At 49.3% G+C, this 17,453-nt stretch overlaps 5 protein-coding genes across 6 annotated transcripts; 2 read left to right on the top strand and 3 right to left on the bottom strand.

Moving 5' to 3' along the window:
• Window positions 1-6,120: 6,120 nt before the first annotated feature.
• Window positions 6,121-8,682, bottom strand: TrAFT101_009153 (uncharacterized protein; the record flags this gene model as incomplete). Its single annotated transcript, XM_024904547.2, has 1 exon — window positions 6,121-8,682. The coding sequence occupies one exon, from the start codon at window positions 8,680-8,682 to the stop codon at window positions 6,121-6,123; it is 2,562 nt and encodes an 853-aa protein (XP_024755680.2).
• Window positions 8,683-8,718: 36 nt separating this feature from the next.
• On the bottom strand, window positions 8,719-9,026 carry TrAFT101_009154 (uncharacterized protein; the record flags this gene model as incomplete). The annotated part of the gene is made up of 2 exons (XM_066128547.1): window positions 8,719-8,892; window positions 8,952-9,026. The coding sequence occupies 2 exons, from the start codon at window positions 9,024-9,026 to the stop codon at window positions 8,719-8,721; spliced, it is 249 nt and encodes an 82-aa protein (XP_065984667.1).
• Window positions 9,027-9,545: 519 nt separating this feature from the next.
• Window positions 9,546-13,470, top strand: TrAFT101_009155 (uncharacterized protein). Its single transcript, XM_066128548.1, has 10 exons — window positions 9,546-10,780; window positions 10,850-10,978; window positions 11,093-11,272; window positions 11,331-11,378; window positions 11,462-11,530; window positions 11,649-11,798; window positions 11,852-11,968; window positions 12,029-12,069; window positions 12,121-12,281; window positions 12,336-13,470. Exons 1-10 carry the CDS (start codon window positions 10,675-10,677, stop codon window positions 12,661-12,663), a joined length of 1,329 nt encoding a protein of 442 aa, XP_065984668.1. The 5' UTR covers window positions 9,546-10,674; the 3' UTR covers window positions 12,664-13,470.
• A 612-nt stretch (window positions 13,471-14,082) lies between these two features.
• TrAFT101_009156 (uncharacterized protein) lies at window positions 14,083-15,515 on the top strand. The gene is made up of 3 exons (XM_066128549.1): window positions 14,083-14,138; window positions 14,251-14,456; window positions 14,591-15,515. Exons 2-3 carry the CDS (start codon window positions 14,341-14,343, stop codon window positions 15,345-15,347), a joined length of 873 nt encoding a protein of 290 aa, XP_065984669.1. The 5' UTR covers window positions 14,083-14,138; window positions 14,251-14,340; the 3' UTR covers window positions 15,348-15,515.
• Window positions 15,511-17,296, bottom strand: TrAFT101_009157 (uncharacterized protein). 2 transcript variants are annotated; one of them, XM_024907094.2, is made up of 2 exons: window positions 17,001-17,296; window positions 15,511-16,775 (listed from the first exon to the last, which is right to left on the bottom strand). In XM_024907094.2, exons 1-2 carry the CDS (start codon window positions 17,120-17,122, stop codon window positions 15,614-15,616), a joined length of 1,284 nt encoding a protein of 427 aa, XP_024755677.1. In that variant the 5' UTR covers window positions 17,123-17,296; the 3' UTR covers window positions 15,511-15,613. The 2 variants fall into 2 exon arrangements, with proteins under 2 accessions (XP_024755677.1, XP_065984670.1); XM_066128550.1 differs by lacking the exon at window positions 17,001-17,296 and adding an exon at window positions 16,905-17,000.
• Window positions 17,297-17,453: the final 157 nt, after the last annotated feature.

Consider the following 17,453-nt stretch of genomic DNA (forward strand, 5'->3'; position numbering starts at 1 on the left):
GGGACGGCATCCACGAAAATTTTGACGACTCCTCTCTTTGTCTCACAGCGGCAACTCATGGCATACAAGCACGAGCGTGCGGAAACCAGCGGAGGAATAGGAAACGCCGCTCATATAAATCCATTTCACGAGGCTTAAGGGGGGCGGGCACTAGGAAATAAAGCGGTAAGCTTCTAAAGACAAGCAATATTGGATGAGGAAGAAGGCGCGCGGCCGTGCCGTGTCCGTGTCCGCATCTGGCGGTGGTTGAAACTCTTTGTGGGTGGTTACGAAGTTTACATCGCGAGCGACTCAAAGTGCTGTCAGGCCTACCAAGCCCGGGATATCAAACCCTTTCCACGTCAGCCTTGTCTGGTCGTCTTGCATATCATAATCGACTGCAAATGGAAATCAAAGCATCGGTTCCAAAACGGCCTTTTTGCGGAGCCGCTATGTCACTCGCTTAGCTGACAACACGAAGCACAGGCACGTAGCATCTGTGGATACAATCTTCTAAACCGGTCAGTATGGTTCATCTCCGCAGAGCTATTGTATGGCTAGATAACAATAGCTCTGGGTTTCAGTCTCAGCCACCATTGATTCGACGACTTTGGAAGGCGAAAACACGCTGCGTCTCGCCAATCACCTCTGAAGATCATATGGTCGGTGTCGGTCTACTCTTCACCGATCGGTTATGCACCTGCGACGCTGGAACGCATTGAGCTGCCCCGGGTTATAGATATATGATTGATTGTCTTGCGGAAAACGCAGGTGGTTTTCGCCGATTCCTCTCCAAGGCTGGATAAGTCAACTCTGGCCTTGGTTCACTACTATCTCTTGCATGTCGCGCCTCGCCCCATGTTAAAATTTCACAACATCGTAAACCCTTTATTGATTTTGTATCAGTAAACATGTTGAGCCTTGATTTGCTGTGACATCACACATTATCCCCGGGCCTTGTTCTAGAAGTATCTTAGGCAGACAGGCCCGCCAAGGGAGTCCCGTTTTAATAAGATGCTGACAAGACCAAAAAAAAATATGCCCGAGAAACTTGTTGACAAAGCTACGCTCCACTGCGAGTACCTATCTCCGGTTGCAAAGTTTGCTGAAAGTGGCTCTCTCGTATCTTCTCTGCCCTTAAGCTCATCCCGCTCTTTCATCCGTCAATCTCCTTTGGGTTCGGATGACAATTGCAACTCTGCAAGGGAAACCATCTATGATCTCTGATTAAAATAAGACCGAAATGCAAGACTTGTTCCAGCGGGCGTTTTGCTCCTTGTATCGTGTATATCCCTGACTCAGGGGGTAATTATCTACAAGGTTGACCACTCACTTTCAAGAAGCGAAACAAAGTGATACTGATTCATGCTATCTACATTGAATAAAATTTGCCTACAGAAGCAACTTGCTGCTTGCCTGTAGGTTGAGCTCTCGGTCGGTAAAGCTGTACAAAGAGCTAAAAAGGCTCAGAATCTTAAAGTGTAGTGAACAAGCGGTAGACAAGTCAGCGGCTACAAAGCCAAGCGCAGAAAAGTAATACGGGAGTTAGTACCGACAATTTCGACTTTTCAAGCTTTCATTTTGATAGGGCTTGTAACCTTTTAGACGCACTCAAAAACATTTAACTAAAGTCGTGAGTGCGTTATCGTTTCCTTCAACTAGCTGATCTGGCCACGATGGTGGGCGCAAATGCACTCTCTTGGAATTGGCTCAATATTGGAAGAATATCCACTTTTCGCTGTTTATCGTAATGAAAATGTGCGCTTCATTGAACACATCTCTAGTTTATGTCGGCATTTCTGAGGAGAAAGAGGCAATCTCGTTATGATGCATCACTTTCCTCAACTGCCGTGAGTGATCGCAACGTGGTGTCGTTCGGCAGTAGAGTTGTATCGGTGCCGCCAAATTAAACGAATGCGACTCAGGTATCAATCAATTTACAAGACACCTAATTGCTGGCTAGTGCCTGTTGTCAAAGAGATTTGTCGGCTAATAAGCGGTAATAACGTAGATGAGGTATTCTCGGCTGGTGTTTAGACCTACATATAGGCGTTATCGGCCAGCGCATACCTTTATAAAAGCCTATGTACATGTAATTATCAATTTCCCAAATTATTCCGTAGATTGATGTTATCAAAGTGTGCTTATTTAACTAGATATAGCGCGTTTTGAATATTTGTATCATATTTACGGAATACTTCGTACATATCAGCCTCGCTATAGGATGCCTGCCTTGTCAAATGATACATATCTAAGTTATTTAATGCCAGCAACCCTCACCGCCATTTTAGTCTATGCATCCCTTGGAGATATTAGTTTCAATTCAAAAATACCAATATGATAGCTCGAATGTTACGTAGCAGTTGCCTATTCAACAGTTTCAGCGAAATATTTAAGGGGGAGCACGTCTAGGGTGGTTCAGGCATATATCAAGGACAATAGGTGCCATATTTTCCGTGTTTTTTTATAGCTCGTGTTACATAAATCTTCCTTTTTTTTGGTTTTTTCTTTTTTGCTTTGAGAATGCGTTTTTGTATGATTAATGGCGAAGCATTGCCGTGAATTCGCACACAGAGGCCTTGTCGAAGTCGTCTATATAGACAAACGCGGACGGTAGCAGGAAGTTGCCAGTTTCTGTTTTGCATTCTTTCAAAAACTAATACGTGTATCAAAGTCCAAGAAGTTGAATCATCTCTTAAGTTGAGATATAAATGCTTATAGAGCCCAAGCAAATTTTTGGGCTCTCATTCGCTCTTACTTCTCATTCTGCGCGCTTGCAGAGTTCCGGCACAAAGGATAATTACTCGGACAACATCTTAAAGCATGTTTCATTGATGCTCCGACGAAAACCTAATTGCTTACTTAACCTCTTTCTCAATTTTAAGAGCTTTCCTCGCAGCTTTTTAGGATTTCGTAGCGAATGATCCCTAAGAAATCTCGTCATAGCACAATATTCTATGCTGATGTACCTGTTGGCTTCGAGTCCTCAAATGTAACGGCATACTAGTCACATATTACCTTGGAATTTAATGGCGGCGTACAAAAGAGATGGAGGATAGTCTGTAAGGCCTCGTGAAGAGCTTGATACCAGCTCTTGAGAGCGAGCTAAAAAAAAAAAAAAAAAAAAAAAAAAAAAAAAAAAAAAAAACATTACAAGGGCTCTCTATTAACGGCGCTTGTCATATTTTCGAACTGTTCCCAAACTGAGGTGGTTCTGCAGGTTTAAACGGTTTAAAGTACTCACTTACCAAGATTTTCAACGAGATTTTACCACTGTACATTCCATTGTTAATGTGCTTAGTACCAGAAACATCAATATTACTAGCCATCTAACTCAAAGATACATGATTATTGAGAACAAGATATCACTTCAACTTGAAGATGAACCGTTGATACAAACTTAAGCTGTTCAAATATATCTTATAGCCCCACTATCAGACACAAATTTCATGCCGTAAGAGGGTTAAATATACCTATGTATATACAGGATCTATTTTCCTCTTTCTAGTATGGCTATTCTCCTATAATTATTATAGAACGAGGGGCCATCTAATCTCTAATCTCCCTAGTCATTCTTCTCTTGGTCACTTCAAAGTATGATTTACCAGAGTCTCAAAGACTAGATAAATCGGCGGTAGGTTATAGAATTCGCAGAGGCCAATATTACTAGGATAAAAACTCGCTTTTTCCTCGTGTTCGAAAGAAATCATGAATATAATAATTAGCTAACAGATTGAGTGGAAATCATTCATCATATGTGAACGGTTTTAAAATAAAACAACCATCTCAAACATTCCGCTCACGTTACGATATCAAGGCATACATGTATGGATGCATGTGGTATTTTGATCATATCATCTACGCAGATACTACTGCATCACCTTTTTTTAAGTGCCATTTTTATTAATGAGATCCTAACTTCAAATCATTTGTATATTTTCTATTATCCAACACTCCGACATCATCACCCTCAACACGGCCCGCAGTGCAAATCGTCGCCATCCCACCTCTCATCCAATTATCTACTACCACAGCCCAACCCTCCAATCGCAACCGCCAATTCTACCCTAGAAAAAAAAGATACGGTTCCCTCTGCTCATTCGACTGATATATTCTCCTTGCACGTAAAACTATGATCATATAATATTTAATATTCCGCCTAGCGCTAGACAGTTGTCAAAAGCCTTCTCCATAGATGCGCTGGCTAGTTGGCTACGTGTTTGATGATTCACTTCACTTATGCAAAGAGAAAACGAACTGCGTTGTCAGGTCCCCAAATTCTGACCACCTTCAAGTGCTGGCTACAAATATACTGTATAACGTAGCTTTTGTGGCGTGTGTCAGCCCACATGTATACAGGCTATCGTTTTTTATCACAATGATACAGTGAGCGTGGAGAATTTTTGTCATTCCATCAACACCAATCTCAATTTTGTATTTTTATATTTATTTTTATTTTTAATCACCACTAAGGGAGATTCTTACATTATAAAGGCCGCAGCGCTTGTGAAAAGAATGGGCGACTTTCGTCTCGCTACTGCTTACTCCGTTGGGGATTCCTTCTTTTGTGACATGTCTCTGTTTCATCACCAAATGGCCCCATTGTGGCATTAATGTGACAGATCGCATCTCGGTTATAGAGCGTCGGATCTACCAAGGTACGTTTGATAAGCCACCTACCGCCGCTATGTGAACAAATGATTGAGGGAATTGAGAGCGCGGCATTTAATCGAGCACACTCTAAGAAGTCGTATCGTTACTACATAGTATGTTGCCTGGCCTGGGGATATGACCCTGGGCAGATCTTTCCAGGACCAGGGGTTGTATGAGATGAAAACGCACCTAAAGCTGAGATTTTGCATGCGGCGATATTTCTCCGTCGATCTTATAGTGCTTTGCATGCAAAGCAGCAAGAAGCTGGGTCAGGCTCCTTTCACGCTATGTACAGTCTTACCTACTTATCACTGTTCAAAAAGGTATTTCCGCTAAATCACTCTCGTTCGCAGTGTCATGTATGGCTTAAATGGCACCACGTAGGGTTGTAGCGGGCATCACATGCATTGTCGCTATGCAACTTATAGAAACGAGTGCAGAAGCTCTAACGCGATTCGAACGAAAGGCGGTTCCGTCGTAAAGACCAACAAGCTGAGGGCCGAACATCTGCATATCCCGTGAATAAACGTGATGCGACCTTCCTCTGCGGCCACAGCTCATGTTTGATGCATGTAAACCACCTTTGTTGGCCTTAGAGTACTGGTACTTCCACCCGCCGACTCCACAGTCTCACCACGGCCTGGCTGGGTGGAGATTGAGGGCTCCATATTCCTGAGCAGGTTCTCGGGAGTTCCCCTTACGGGCAAGTCCATTAAACCTGGTGGTGAAGAGAGGACGCGGCCGGAATTAGTCGCATATTAAGCTGATGGTGATGGGAATAATGGACAGGCTGATATAATATTGAAGAAGTATCCGGCTTAATATCATGAGAAAGCAAACGCCACCGTCTGCTGGGCCCTCTTTGCCTGAGCCAGACTTTCCCCGGTATAAAAAGAGGGGAGGGTAGAGAAAGATCTCATATCAGAGCGAAACAAAATAGATTAAGAGAGTAGGAGAAAGGACAGAAAGCTTGCTATAAAAGCCTCGCGGCAGAATGCAAGAAAGTGGTCTCTGAGCACAGTACAAAATTTCCACCAGCAAATGAGCAATACAAGTACAAAAGAAGCCGATAATTAAAACAAAAGAGTAGGGCGAGATATAGCGGGGAAAAGAGGAAAAGAAGATATGGGGGCGATTAAAAGGACGATTAAAACAAGGTAAAGGGGGAAGGGTATCGCTTTTTTTTGCCTCCATCTAAAGCTCAAGCTAAATGCGCCTGAGTGTCAAAAGGCCAACCTCGAGTACGTTTTCCATCTATCCAATCCAAAAGAAATTGCTTCGCTGCAGGTCTTAATGTGATATCCAAACACCGAAATCCGAAAAGGCAATAAAACAATAGTTCCTCCGAGCCTATCTTGCAAATCAGCTTAACAGGCACCAACGTTTATAAGAGACAATGCAAACACAAAAGCAGCCTAAAAATTAAGAGAGAAGGAGAAATAGAAATAGAAGAGAAAGAGAAAATGAAAACAAAAGCACTTGGCAGATTTAACCATGCTCTGTCATCGCGTCACTATTGTCAACAGATGGATGCCGTTGATATATATGCCTAGGAACGCCGTCAGATGCGGCCCGCGACAGCTGCGTTGTCCCTACGCGAGATGAATACTCCGAGTTGTCACTTGTAATGGGCTTGAAGAAGCCATCTACTAGTGACATGGTGCTATCGCGCCACCAGTAATGCATAACATCGCACTGCCAGCGCCACATATCCCTAATCTTCAATGATCGGCTTGCTTGGAAGGTGGACCGTAACAGCACTGCATTGAGAGGGGACAGTCGCAGTTGGTGAAGGAGCCATCGATTCACGTAATCAGCCTTCTTCCCGCCATCACACTCTCGCATGAGGTTGTCAATCGCATACTCTTTCGACGCTAATCTCTTCTTCACGCCCTTTTCTGGGTGGTGATTCGGAAGTCGAATAGCTGCTTTGAGCGCCCCTAGTGTGGTCAGAGGCTCTTCAGCCAACACATGATCTGGCTGAGAAAGCAACTCATTGAACTCAGTGTGAGCTAGTGTTTTGCGGCGGCTCATTATCGTGTGCTCATCATCCAGATCCAGATCCTCATATCTGATCTGCGGATCTAATGCATATTCCATCTTGATAGACATATGCTTCTTCATGACTCCCCTGTCTTCGCAAAGTTTTTTGAGACCATTTACTTTGGATTCTAGGCTGGTCATAATATCATTCATCCGCTGCTCTTCGTAAGGGAATTCGTCAAAGAATTCCTTCATCTCCTGCTCGTCCGAGACCTTCTGCTTGGTAGTCTTTTTCAACTGCTGTTCCTCTTCATACTGTTGTTTAGTAGAAAGGAGGTCTGCGTATTCGTCTCGAGCGTTACCGAGGTATCCCACCGTTGATGTCAATTCCACATATAGAGGATGTGGTTCCTCAACAGGGCCATACGGAGATATGCCCCTGAGTTCATACGGTATCTCTGTCTGATCGATGCTAAAGTTAGCAGCGCCAGAGTCACTGGAGATGTCTAATTGGCGCTCCTCTTTAGTTTGTCCAGCAGCCAAGATGCTGAAAAATCTAGTTTCGAGGATGCTCAGATCGCGCTCCTCCTCGTCCAACATTGCCTCAAGAGCTTCATAGCTAGACTCCAGAACTTGATAGTCATCTCTAAGCTGTTGCATCTTCTCTAGCCGAGATTCAAACAGGCTGGCAGGGTAATCAATTAGCTCTCGTTGGCTAACCAGCACAGGTCGGACAACTCCCATGAATGCATTATCAGCGGCATCTTTCTCACGCCTTTTTTCCCGCAACTCTTTTCTCCTTGATCGCATTTTCGCTCTCGTCCCACTCAACTTGGCTCTTTTTTCTTTTAACTGCTGCCATAGCATTTCTATTTCGCCATGTGATGAATCATCAGAGTGTACAGAGCCATCTAAGCGGGACTCGGTGTCGGTGGGATCGAGAACTGCAGAAATGTCGCCGAGTCTTGAACGAGATCTCGTTGGGCTCCTTGACTTTTCGTATTGTGATACCCATGCTGTAATTTGATTTGCCGCCGAAGATCTACTCCGCGGAGCAGATGGTCCATGGGCCGGCCCAGCGGGCAGCTGGGGAGGAAACTGCCTAGCATTTCGATAAGCGAATGGATCTTCATTAGATGACGAAGAGGAAGAACTTGAGGTCTCGTCATATCCAGACCTAGTGGACGAGAAAGTCAGTGTTTCGTCTTCAAGCCCATCGCTTCGCCGGCGGAGCGATCGTCTTGAGTTCCGTTTGCCCCTTGACGGTCTTGGCCGTACGTGACTGTTTTCTAGAAAGCCGGGCGCGGGCTGAGCCAACTGCTGCATGCCGGCTGATGTTTGTGAAGTTAGAGAAGATGGCGGCTCAGGTCTCTCGCCAGCCAGGCTAAGACCCCCGCCGTTAATCGTTGGAAGACGGGGGCCATAGGAGGGAGGAAGAGAGTTGAGTGGAGGAGGTGGTGGCGGCGGCGGGTGAGGGGGGACATAATAGTGTCGAGCACCATGACTGTCATCGGCCCTGTTCAGCCTGACTGGTGATGACGATGGCGGCGATGCTTGAGCAGAGCCAGTGCAAAATAGCGGAGGTCGAAAAGGCCCATACCGAGACTGGTCTGCCGGGCCCGGTGGATAGGGTCGGGCAGCTTCGTTGGGACTCCTTGGGACAAATCGACCTGTTCCCCTGCCTGCGCCACGTCCTCTTCCTCGACCCCGCTCTGGCCCTCGCTGGAGAGAATGTGGGAGCGCGGGAGGTAGAGGGAAAATAGAAGAGAATGCATTGGAAACTCTGCCAGGGAGAGGCGTCCGACTGCCAGCAGATGCAAAGGGCGTCAGTGGTGGGCTTGACACCACGGGATCAGGAGTAGTGACCCTGCTGGATATTGTCGACGTATCGCTATGCAGCTTCCAGCCATCGCTCTCTTTCAAGTCCTCGTCTTCGTGAGACGACGCAGCGGCAGCGAATGTGACAGACGAGCTGTCGGCCGGATCGTCCATGTTGCCGGTGCGAAGGGAATCGCCCAGAGGTGCGAGGCCTGGGCTGGCCGGTTCCTGGCGTACGGCGGATTCCATGGAGGCCGCTCGAGTACGCTGGCAGTCGCTCGACGCTCAGCATTGCCCATCCATGGCCATCCTCCCGGCTCGATAACATCCAAATTCGCTGGGGCGTGATGGCTGGGAGAGGGAAGGAGGAGAAGACAACGCCAGAGATGCCGGATCGAGGTCAGACGAGGCTCTGCAGTCCTGGGGATGACGGCGGGCGGCGGGAAGCGCACGGCTCATCTGTGGACACAGGTTGAGTATGCGTCTGCTCAGCGTCTTGGCTTGGTATTTGCACCTACGGCGGCGAGACACAGGTCGCTTGATGCGGCGGACGGGACGGTAAGCCAGGAGAGATGTTCGATTTGCGGCCACATATGAGTTGCGCAAGTGGTGAGTGCGTCTTCTCGCAGCCCGTCCGGACTGTCAACGTGTGTCTGGCAGGCCAGAGGGCTCAGCATCTGACTGGCAGCTCCCTCCGCAAGGCAGCTCATGGCGCCTGCCAGAGAATGGCCCAGCGTGCCATCGGTTGGCTGGAGCCCCTGTGGCCGCAGGTGCTAGAACTGTGCTCGACGCCTCCCCGGCGCGCTAGGAGCGCTGAGCGCATCAGGTAGCGCCCACGCGGCAGCACCAGCCCACTGTGCCGCTAGCCCTACCAAGCGTGGGCGAGCCGTGCGTCCGCTAAAGGCGTCGCTAGCCCAGCACAAACGATCCACTAGCCACGGGTGCGCTGGGGTAGCAAAGCAAGAAAGCTTTCGGGGCGGTGGGGCTACCCGTCCCGAGCGGCGCCTCTCAGCAGCCTAAGGCGCTGTGCCAGCCCAAACCGGGCATGTCACTCTACCTCGACATCATCACCACCAAAGCTCCCGCGTCAATATGCCTCCACTCGGCGCAAGCGACTAGTCGCGCTGCATAAAGCACGCCGTGCATTGCGAGGATACGACAAGTGCAGCAAAACCACCTGGCCGTCGCTCAGCGCTGGGGCTCCTGCGGCCGTGCCACCTGACAGGGTCCTCGACCGAAGAGCTGCAGGCCAAGATGCAGAGTGGAGATGGCGCGACGACTCGGCGATCCCAGCAGCTGCGCTGGGAGGGATTATCGATTTGCTGTAGAGCACAGGTCAGCTATGGATGAAGCACAGCCAAGCTTGCACGGCGATTTGTGCTCAGGTTTTGCCCCGACCAGCCCAGTGGCCAAGGTAGCAAGGCAGCTCCAGTCGCTGACACCTGGCGTTGGCTCTGGCCAGCGAGTGGATGTGCTTCGGCATGCGAGCGCTCGAGCTCGCAGTCACAAGAAAATTTTGAGGACGGGGAAAAGAGAGCGCATAGCAGCACACCACCTCCGAATCGGAATTCGAGATCGTCCCATAGCGCAATGCGACCGCTGGCCAGCGTCAGGATGCGCACAAGGCGCCCGTTAGCCGGCTGCACCCATGTCTGCTGCTCTGTGCTCGATAGCCCGATAGCATTGCCATTCCGTCTGATACTGTACATAACGCTACGGCTGGACCATTGACTCGATCGCCCAGCTCGACGTAGCTAATCAAGCGGCGGCCAGAGATGCATGCCAGATGTCTCCATAATCCTATCCGCCAGCGCCGCAGCAGCTTGCTTTAGCAGCTCGCAGGTTAAATCCACTCAACCTTACAGCAGCCATCCAATACCAACATACCAGCAGGCCGGGGGAGCAGCACTCGGGCCAGGAAGTGGACGACCCACGTCGAGGCTCGCGCCAATCTAGGCCTATAGAGACAGACCCAAATGTTCCCCTCCCGCCCGCTGCTGTTTTATCATCTCGCGCTGCTGCTGCTGCTGCTTCTGCTCCCTACGGGCATTCTTTAAAAGGCGTTGAAGCCCGCATTGCTTCCGTCCTGCAGAGCCTCCCCTTCCCCCAGCCAGCCCCGACAGAGAGGTGCTTTGCGCTTGTGCTCCGATCATCTGGGCTCTCCCGGTCCTTTGCGCCGTCCAGCACATCGCCGAATGATCTTGTAGGTTTCCCGCGCTGCTCTGGGCGCAAAATGCCACAATGTACCACGGATCCAAGTCAGAATCCCATCAATGGGGCAGCTGGTCGGCTTGGGTTTTCAACAAGGAGCAGAGCCGCTACTATCGCTTTCGCCAGGATTCCGAAGGTGCGAAAACCCTCCCCGCGCTTGAGACTTCTCATCACCACCGCCAACACTTGCATGTGTACTTGCTAGGAAATTATGACTTTGACTGGGACCAGCACGACTCGGCCGCCACTGCTCATGCGCAAACTCCACGAGACACAACGATCAGCGACATAACGGAAGGCCTGAGAGGCCTAACCACCGATTATAACGGCTCAAGTGCGTTTTATCCGGCGCCTCATGGAGTCGCACTGGTTGCGCCTAGCACGGGCTTCTCTTGAGCCTCTTTTGGCGACCATGACTGGCATGCTTATAATTGGCGACTGACTTTAGAGAATTTCGCAGTATCCGAAGACCATGCATCGAAACCAAGATCCAGCAAGCACAGAAGCAAGCACAAACAACGAACAGGCTCCCGCGACGAGGATTCGGCTCAGGATGCCTACGGGACCTTCGCAGCAGATTCTTTACATGCCTCCCAGGCGGGGCAGTATGATTATACGGCTGGTCAATGTAAGTTGTGCTACCACTAAAACCATGTCTCAGCCACTGACAGTAATTCTACAATCAGATGTCCACGGATCGTCTGAAGCTCAATATTATCAGGCATCGACATCAGGTATACACACTCAAATAGCCAATATCCCCATGAATTGACCGCCGGCCGAACGACCGACTGACGAGTTTTTGTTGGCGGGGTAGACTCACAATCGGCTGCTGCGTACGGCAGCGGAAGGGCAGAAGGCCGATCAGCTGAGAATCACGCAGTTGGTGAGTGCGCCCACCAGTGTTCACTTTCAAATCAATCCACCTATTCTTTAATCGTTTTGTTTCATGTTCTCCCCTCTAAGCCGTCCATTGCTTGTTCAATACTGAAATTTTTACCCAGACCAACAAACCCACAGGTACAGCGATGAGGGGCATTACAGTCCTGACCAAGAACCCGAAGACGAAGAATTAGCAGACACTATTGCGGCAAGCCGACAGTACAATTATGATGAATATGCGAACGCTGGGGAATCATCAGCAGCAGCCTATGGTCTGTCTCTCATCCGCAGTGGCTTACAAATGCTAGACTAACACGGTGCACAGCTCCCTATGACGAAGAGGAAGAGGAAGGTCCTCCTACGCCAAGAGCCCAGTCAAGCGCCGGCAGCTATCACATCGCTGCCACTGTCCTCGAAGAGCCACCAGAAGAACTAGATCCACGTAAGCATTGTAAATGGCTCTGCAAGGCCCATGTCAGTGAAGCTGATGCTCAAAAACCAGGCTACCAAGTTGAACCGTCCATCAGGTTTCAGCCAGGGGAGGTGTGTATATATTCATTATCTCTTATGCTAACCAATGCTGACATTAAAAAGATATTCAAAGTGCATTGGTCAGAACCACAGGGCGCCAGCTCCGATGGAGCTCCGAGCGTATCTGGCAAACACGAGATCCAGAACAGATTTGGCACGAAATTCTTTGTCGGATTTCGACGCTTCATTGTGATAGCAAATGATCAAGGTCACTGTACCTGCGTGTATGTGCATAGTGGGCGATTCATCTTATGAACCTTTCTGCTGACGAATTACAGACCTATCCTCACATATGGGGGCAAAGGGTGCAAGAAGAAGGGTGTCAAGGCCGACAAACACGGCATCATTTACGAGCGCGGCGGCAAACCGCGCCTACTCGATAAGGAACCAAAGCTTGGGTTCCCTCCCGTTAGGGTCGAGATGAAGCAAGAGGGCGAGAAGCTCTCAAAAGAATCTCGCGTTAATTACTCTAAGCTGGTCACTGTGGAACACAACGTCAAAGTGTTCTTCATAGGATCTATCGTGTATAACGACTGGGAACTCGTTAGCGATGCCGTCAACCACTGCTGGAACAAGAAGAACCATCAGAAGCAGAGACACCGATAGAACTCAGAGAGGGAAAGCTGATGGCTAGCAGAGACACGTTTTTACTACCTCACACGCAGTTGCGCATTTAGCGCACCGCATTCGACACGATGGAGTTGCCTTGCAACAGCAGCGCATCCATCCACAAAAATACGTTTCTCGGAAATAGGCATCTTATGATGTCACAAATTCCTGCGAATCCTGTGCTAGGCGATCTTAGGATGAAAAAGCAGCACGGGTAAGCCCTTCCGGCGCCCGGATCTGCCTTTTCAGCATGGCATTGCAGCCATATCCCGGCACACATCTTTTATTCGGCATCTCGTTGCTATGCAGTGTCTGACTAGTTTCTGTTCAAGCTGTAGAGGCGTGATTGGAAGCGTAAAGTTTCGGCCGCATTAATGGGGGTTTTTGCATCTGCTTGCATTAGTCCATGTGGCGGAACAGGACACATTAATTGCTTGGCTAGCCGGGCGGGCTAGACCATCATCGGGATGCAGATTTTTATTTTACTTTCTATACGACAATGGATATATTGGTGGGCATATATTAAGTCTCTCTCTCTTTTTGTCTTTTCTTCTTCTTCATGGCATATATTTTGATATACAATCTCAATGCATGTTGTCGAGCTTATACTTGTAAGGCATGGGCCTAATGCTGCTGCTGAGATCTGTAGAGGAGAGATTGATTCGAGCATGATTTGACATCCTTCGGGGCTATAAGATACCAAACCATTACTATATATATAGGGTATGTATATATATATATATATATATGACTTAAAATTTATATAAAATGGGCGCGCAGTGTGCCACACAGAAGAGAGCAGAGGGTGAGGCGTTAGAATACCTTTAAGAGGTAGACGCGGGTGGGCAACTGGCAGCCAGCGGAGCCGCCGTAGATATGAAAGTACCTGGAGAGTAACTGTTCGGCTTCCGGACAATAACTCAACAATATCTAGAGCCTTAGAGCCTTGTCTTCTTGCTAGGAGCTAGATCCTTGCGGCAATCGCAACTCATGCCACACAGTACCCGTTGATTTAAGAAGCTGACATAACACTCTAAAGCAAAGAAAAGGCCATTATACTTTCCAGTACGGAGCTCTCCTTACTCTTTTCTAAGGCCGTCCACCTATTAGCATAGAGGATCACAGCTATCGATGATTAGCAGCGCGTTCCTTTGGCAGTTGGCAGATCTGAGTTACCCCATGATGTACTAAATCTCGTAGACAAAGCTGCTACCACTACCTAGCTAGCACATATCTAAAAAAAATTCCCGGGGCCGATATTTATGCCTCGGCATCCCCCCCGCAGTTTCACTCATCTCCGAAAGTACCGCGCCCGCAAAAATCAGCGATGGAGGTACCTAAGACCCCTGGTTTTTGGAGAGAAAAGCGTGTCCACTTTGCTACCCATCTTCACCGAGGATCTGGGGAGAGAAAAAGGGCTTTGAATGCGGGAGAAGACGATTGCGTATAGTTTTTGGCTGTATCAGGTAAAGGTAATAAAGTCCACCGCTGTTCATCTTCTCATCTCACTTTCTTTCTTTTTTCCTTTGGTGTGATCATTCTTCTTCCTCTTTCAACAATCTGCTGATTTTGCTATCGGCCAAGTACCACGTACGGCTTTATTAATAAACATCTCCCCTGAAACAAGAATCAAAGGAATATCATCAACGCCGAGGTATCCAACTTGTTGCCATAATGTCTGCCGCTATCGAGGCCAATCTCCATGACTTCCCTTCGCTCTTCTCGCTCAAGGGCAAGGTCGCCGTCGTAACAGGCGGTTCTCGCGGCCTCGGCCTACACGCAGCCTCAGCGTGAGTTGTCATCTTCTCACCCATTTTCCCGTCTCACTCAATCTCTCTCTCTCTCTATCTTTCTCTTCCCCTACACATTTTCCTTTCAATTTATTCTTAGTCTCACCCACCATACTGACATTTATACTCACCAGCTTCATCCAAGCCGGCTGCTCCAAGGTCTTCATCTCATCCCGCAAGGCCGCCGCCTGCGAAGAGGCCTGCAAGGCCCTCAACGCCCTGCCCGGCCGCGCGGCCGGCGCCGAGGCCATCTCCGTGCCGGCCGACTCGTCCACCATGGACGGCGTCAACAAGCTGCTGGCCGAGGTGAGCAAGCACACGGACCGCGTCGACATCCTCTTTGCCAACGCGGGCGCCACCTGGGGCGAGGCCTTTGACACGCACCCGGACCAGGCCTTTGCAAAGGTCATGGACCTCAACGTCCGCGGCGTCTTCAACACGGTGCGCGTCTTCACGCCGCTGCTACAGAAGAACGCCTCGCTGGACGACCCGAGCCGCGTGCTCATCACGGCCAGCGTTGCCGGCCTGGGCGTGGGCACGATCGGCAAGCAGGGCACCTACGGATACTCTGCCAGCAAGGCTGCTGTGCTGCATCTGGGCCGCAACCTCGCGCTGGAGCTGGGCCCGCGCGGCATCACCGTCAACTCCATCTGCCCGGGCTTCTTCCCGAGCAAGATGGCCAACGGCCTGCTGGCCATGTCTGGTGGCGCTGACAAGATTGCAAAGGCGAACCCCATGCGCAGGTTGGGCCGGCCGGAGGATATTGCGGGCATCGTGGTGTATTTGACGAGTCGGGCTGGATCGCATGTGAACGGTGAGGCGATTGCGATTGATGGCGGTGCGTTGTGGTCTCGTGGAGAGTTGCTTGTCGAGGACCAGGCGAAGTTGTAGTTTCAATCTTGTTTACCATTTTTTATTCTTTTATGATCAGCATCATCACTAGAGGGGAGGAGACATACGCATGGCGTGTCAAAGAATTTTTGTATGATAGGATGGCCATTGCCCAAAGCCTAATGAATACCGTATTAGTTAAGGAAATATATTGTCAATCCGTTCCTTGCTTGCATGATACGGATTTGAACCTCTGTACACTTCACATAATGCATCCATAAGTGCTCAATTATACAGGCTTTCTATTGTTTCTGTTTCATCATCCTTCATATCGTCGTATCTCTCATTTCACCCTTCGCTATAGGCTTGCGAGCTACCCAGGTTGTCGCATTATACACCATATGCAGCATACTATCCATGTCTTGAATGTACGGTGCCCTAATTCCCATCTCCATCGACTCTACCTCAAATCCTAGCTTCTCCACCAGAGCCATGACCTCATCGTTAGTCAGTTCAAAGCTTCCAGGGTCGGCAATGCCAGACGAGTTGTTAAAGTCATGTTCGCCGTCACCGTCGTCATCGTGGCCGTGATTGCCTGGCGCGTCATTTTCAAAGTGCCATAGTAAAGGACCGACGTTGATGAGGACGCCGCCTGGGCGGAGGCAGTGGTAGATGACCTCGAGGTATCGAATGAGATTAGGTGCCGTGTCGAGGAAAAAGACACTAGCCACGGCATCGTAGGATTCCTTGTGATCATCATCGCCGTAGAGACATAGGAAGTCTGCGGCACACATTGACATGGAGCCGATGTTGGGAGTATTGAGTAGGGCGGTGCTGGGGTGGATGTCTGGCACGGGATAGCTTCGGAGGTGGTTCTCTCGAGTTGTATGGTTGGAAAATGTGTGGATCCAAGGGTAGAGGGTGTGCTGTCCTGCGCTCTGACACTCGTTGAGAATATACGATGATGCTAGTAGCTGGTGATAGGATATTTCATTTCCTTCGGTATCATAGCCGTCTCGACATAGTTCAAAGACTAGCCTTCCTAGGCCCGCTCCAGGGACCAGGACTTTCAAACGGCTGTCTTCCGATACCTTGGCCTTCTCTTGTTCGAGAGCTTTCAGCACAGGGCCGTATGAGACTGCCCTTTCCTCCGCACCAGCTGCAGACCAGTCCCGATAAAATTGGCGGAGAGTGCTCCTTGCTTTGTCTATGTCAGCATGCTTGGCTATTCCAGCCCATTCATGCGGCATGACAGGCTGATCCGATTCTGAAGAATTGGGAGGAAGGGCATTAAATGAAGCCAATCCCGATTTCAGAATGGACCGGGCCAAGTCGGCATTGCTATCGATAGCCTCGTCGACTTTCTCTAGAGTGTCGAGGAAGTTGAAGGGAGACGCTGCGAGGAGCTTCCAGTGAGCCTGAGGGAGGGCGTAGAAGGACCGGCGGCGAAGATGAGTGACGTTGAAGTGGGCAACTTTGGCATATTGGCTGTAGAGTATTGTTAGCCGGAGGTCTTTGTCTTGAATCAGGCTACCCAATGTGATGTTATGAAAGACTGCGGGGGGGTTGAGTGTGATGAGTGAGAGTCGTATGTGAAACAGCTCATGATGAACATACAATCATAGCCATGTTACAGATATCCCATTCACTCCAAGGGCAGTCAAGCTGCCAAATGACAGAGTGAGGAACACGGTGAAACTCATTTCCACTTACGCAAAAGAATCCAAGGCGCAGAAGATGACCCGAATCTCTTCAGGATCGTCCATCCCGCCATCTACACTGGCCCATGCGCTCTTATCGTCCACGTCCAGCGTGGCTCCGCCGTCGTGATCCATCTCTCAGCCTGCTCAACGACGATGATTTTCAAGCATGGCCGTGGAACAGAGAGAAGGATCGAAGAGAGTCGAATGATCTCGTAAACAGAGTTTCTGCCTTGTTTTTTCCGGATCGCCGCAATCGGGCGTTTTTTTTTTTTTGGACCCCTTTGAATTTGTAACCAAGTTATCGCTTATAGTGGGGGAATATGGTTGGTGGTGGCATTTTTTCTAGCAGCGCTAGCTGCGAGATCTCTCACCAAAGCGGAATCATGTGATTTCGGCGTCTCACAACAGCCATAGTGTTGAGATAACATGGCTTCATCCTTAATCTCAGTTATATCCTTGTATA

Source organism: Trichoderma asperellum, chromosome 5 (assembly GCF_020647865.1).
Source record: "Trichoderma asperellum chromosome 5, complete sequence".
In the NCBI taxonomy this organism is placed as follows: domain Eukaryota; kingdom Fungi; phylum Ascomycota; class Sordariomycetes; order Hypocreales; family Hypocreaceae; genus Trichoderma; species Trichoderma asperellum.

Coding starts and splice junctions, on each gene's coding strand:
- TrAFT101_009155 (XM_066128548.1), top strand. CDS start 10,675: ATGTACCACGGATCCAAGTCAGAATCCCATCAATGGGGCAGCTGGTCG. Junction 10,979..11,092: donor CACCGATTATAACGGCTCAA/GTGCGTTTTATC, acceptor GACTGACTTTAG/AGAATTTCGCAGTATCCGAA. Junction 11,969..12,028: donor ACCAGAAGAACTAGATCCAC/GTAAGCATTGTA, acceptor CTCAAAAACCAG/GCTACCAAGTTGAACCGTCC.
- TrAFT101_009156 (XM_066128549.1), top strand. CDS start 14,341: ATGTCTGCCGCTATCGAGGCCAATCTCCATGACTTCCCTTCGCTCTTC. Junction 14,457..14,590: donor GGCCTACACGCAGCCTCAGC/GTGAGTTGTCAT, acceptor TATACTCACCAG/CTTCATCCAAGCCGGCTGCT.
- TrAFT101_009157 (XM_024907094.2), bottom strand. CDS start 17,122: ATGGATCACGACGGCGGAGCCACGCTGGACGTGGACGATAAGAGCGCA. Junction 16,776..17,000: donor TGCGCCTTGGATTCTTTTGC/GTAAGTGGAAAT, acceptor AATACTCTACAG/CCAATATGCCAAAGTTGCCC.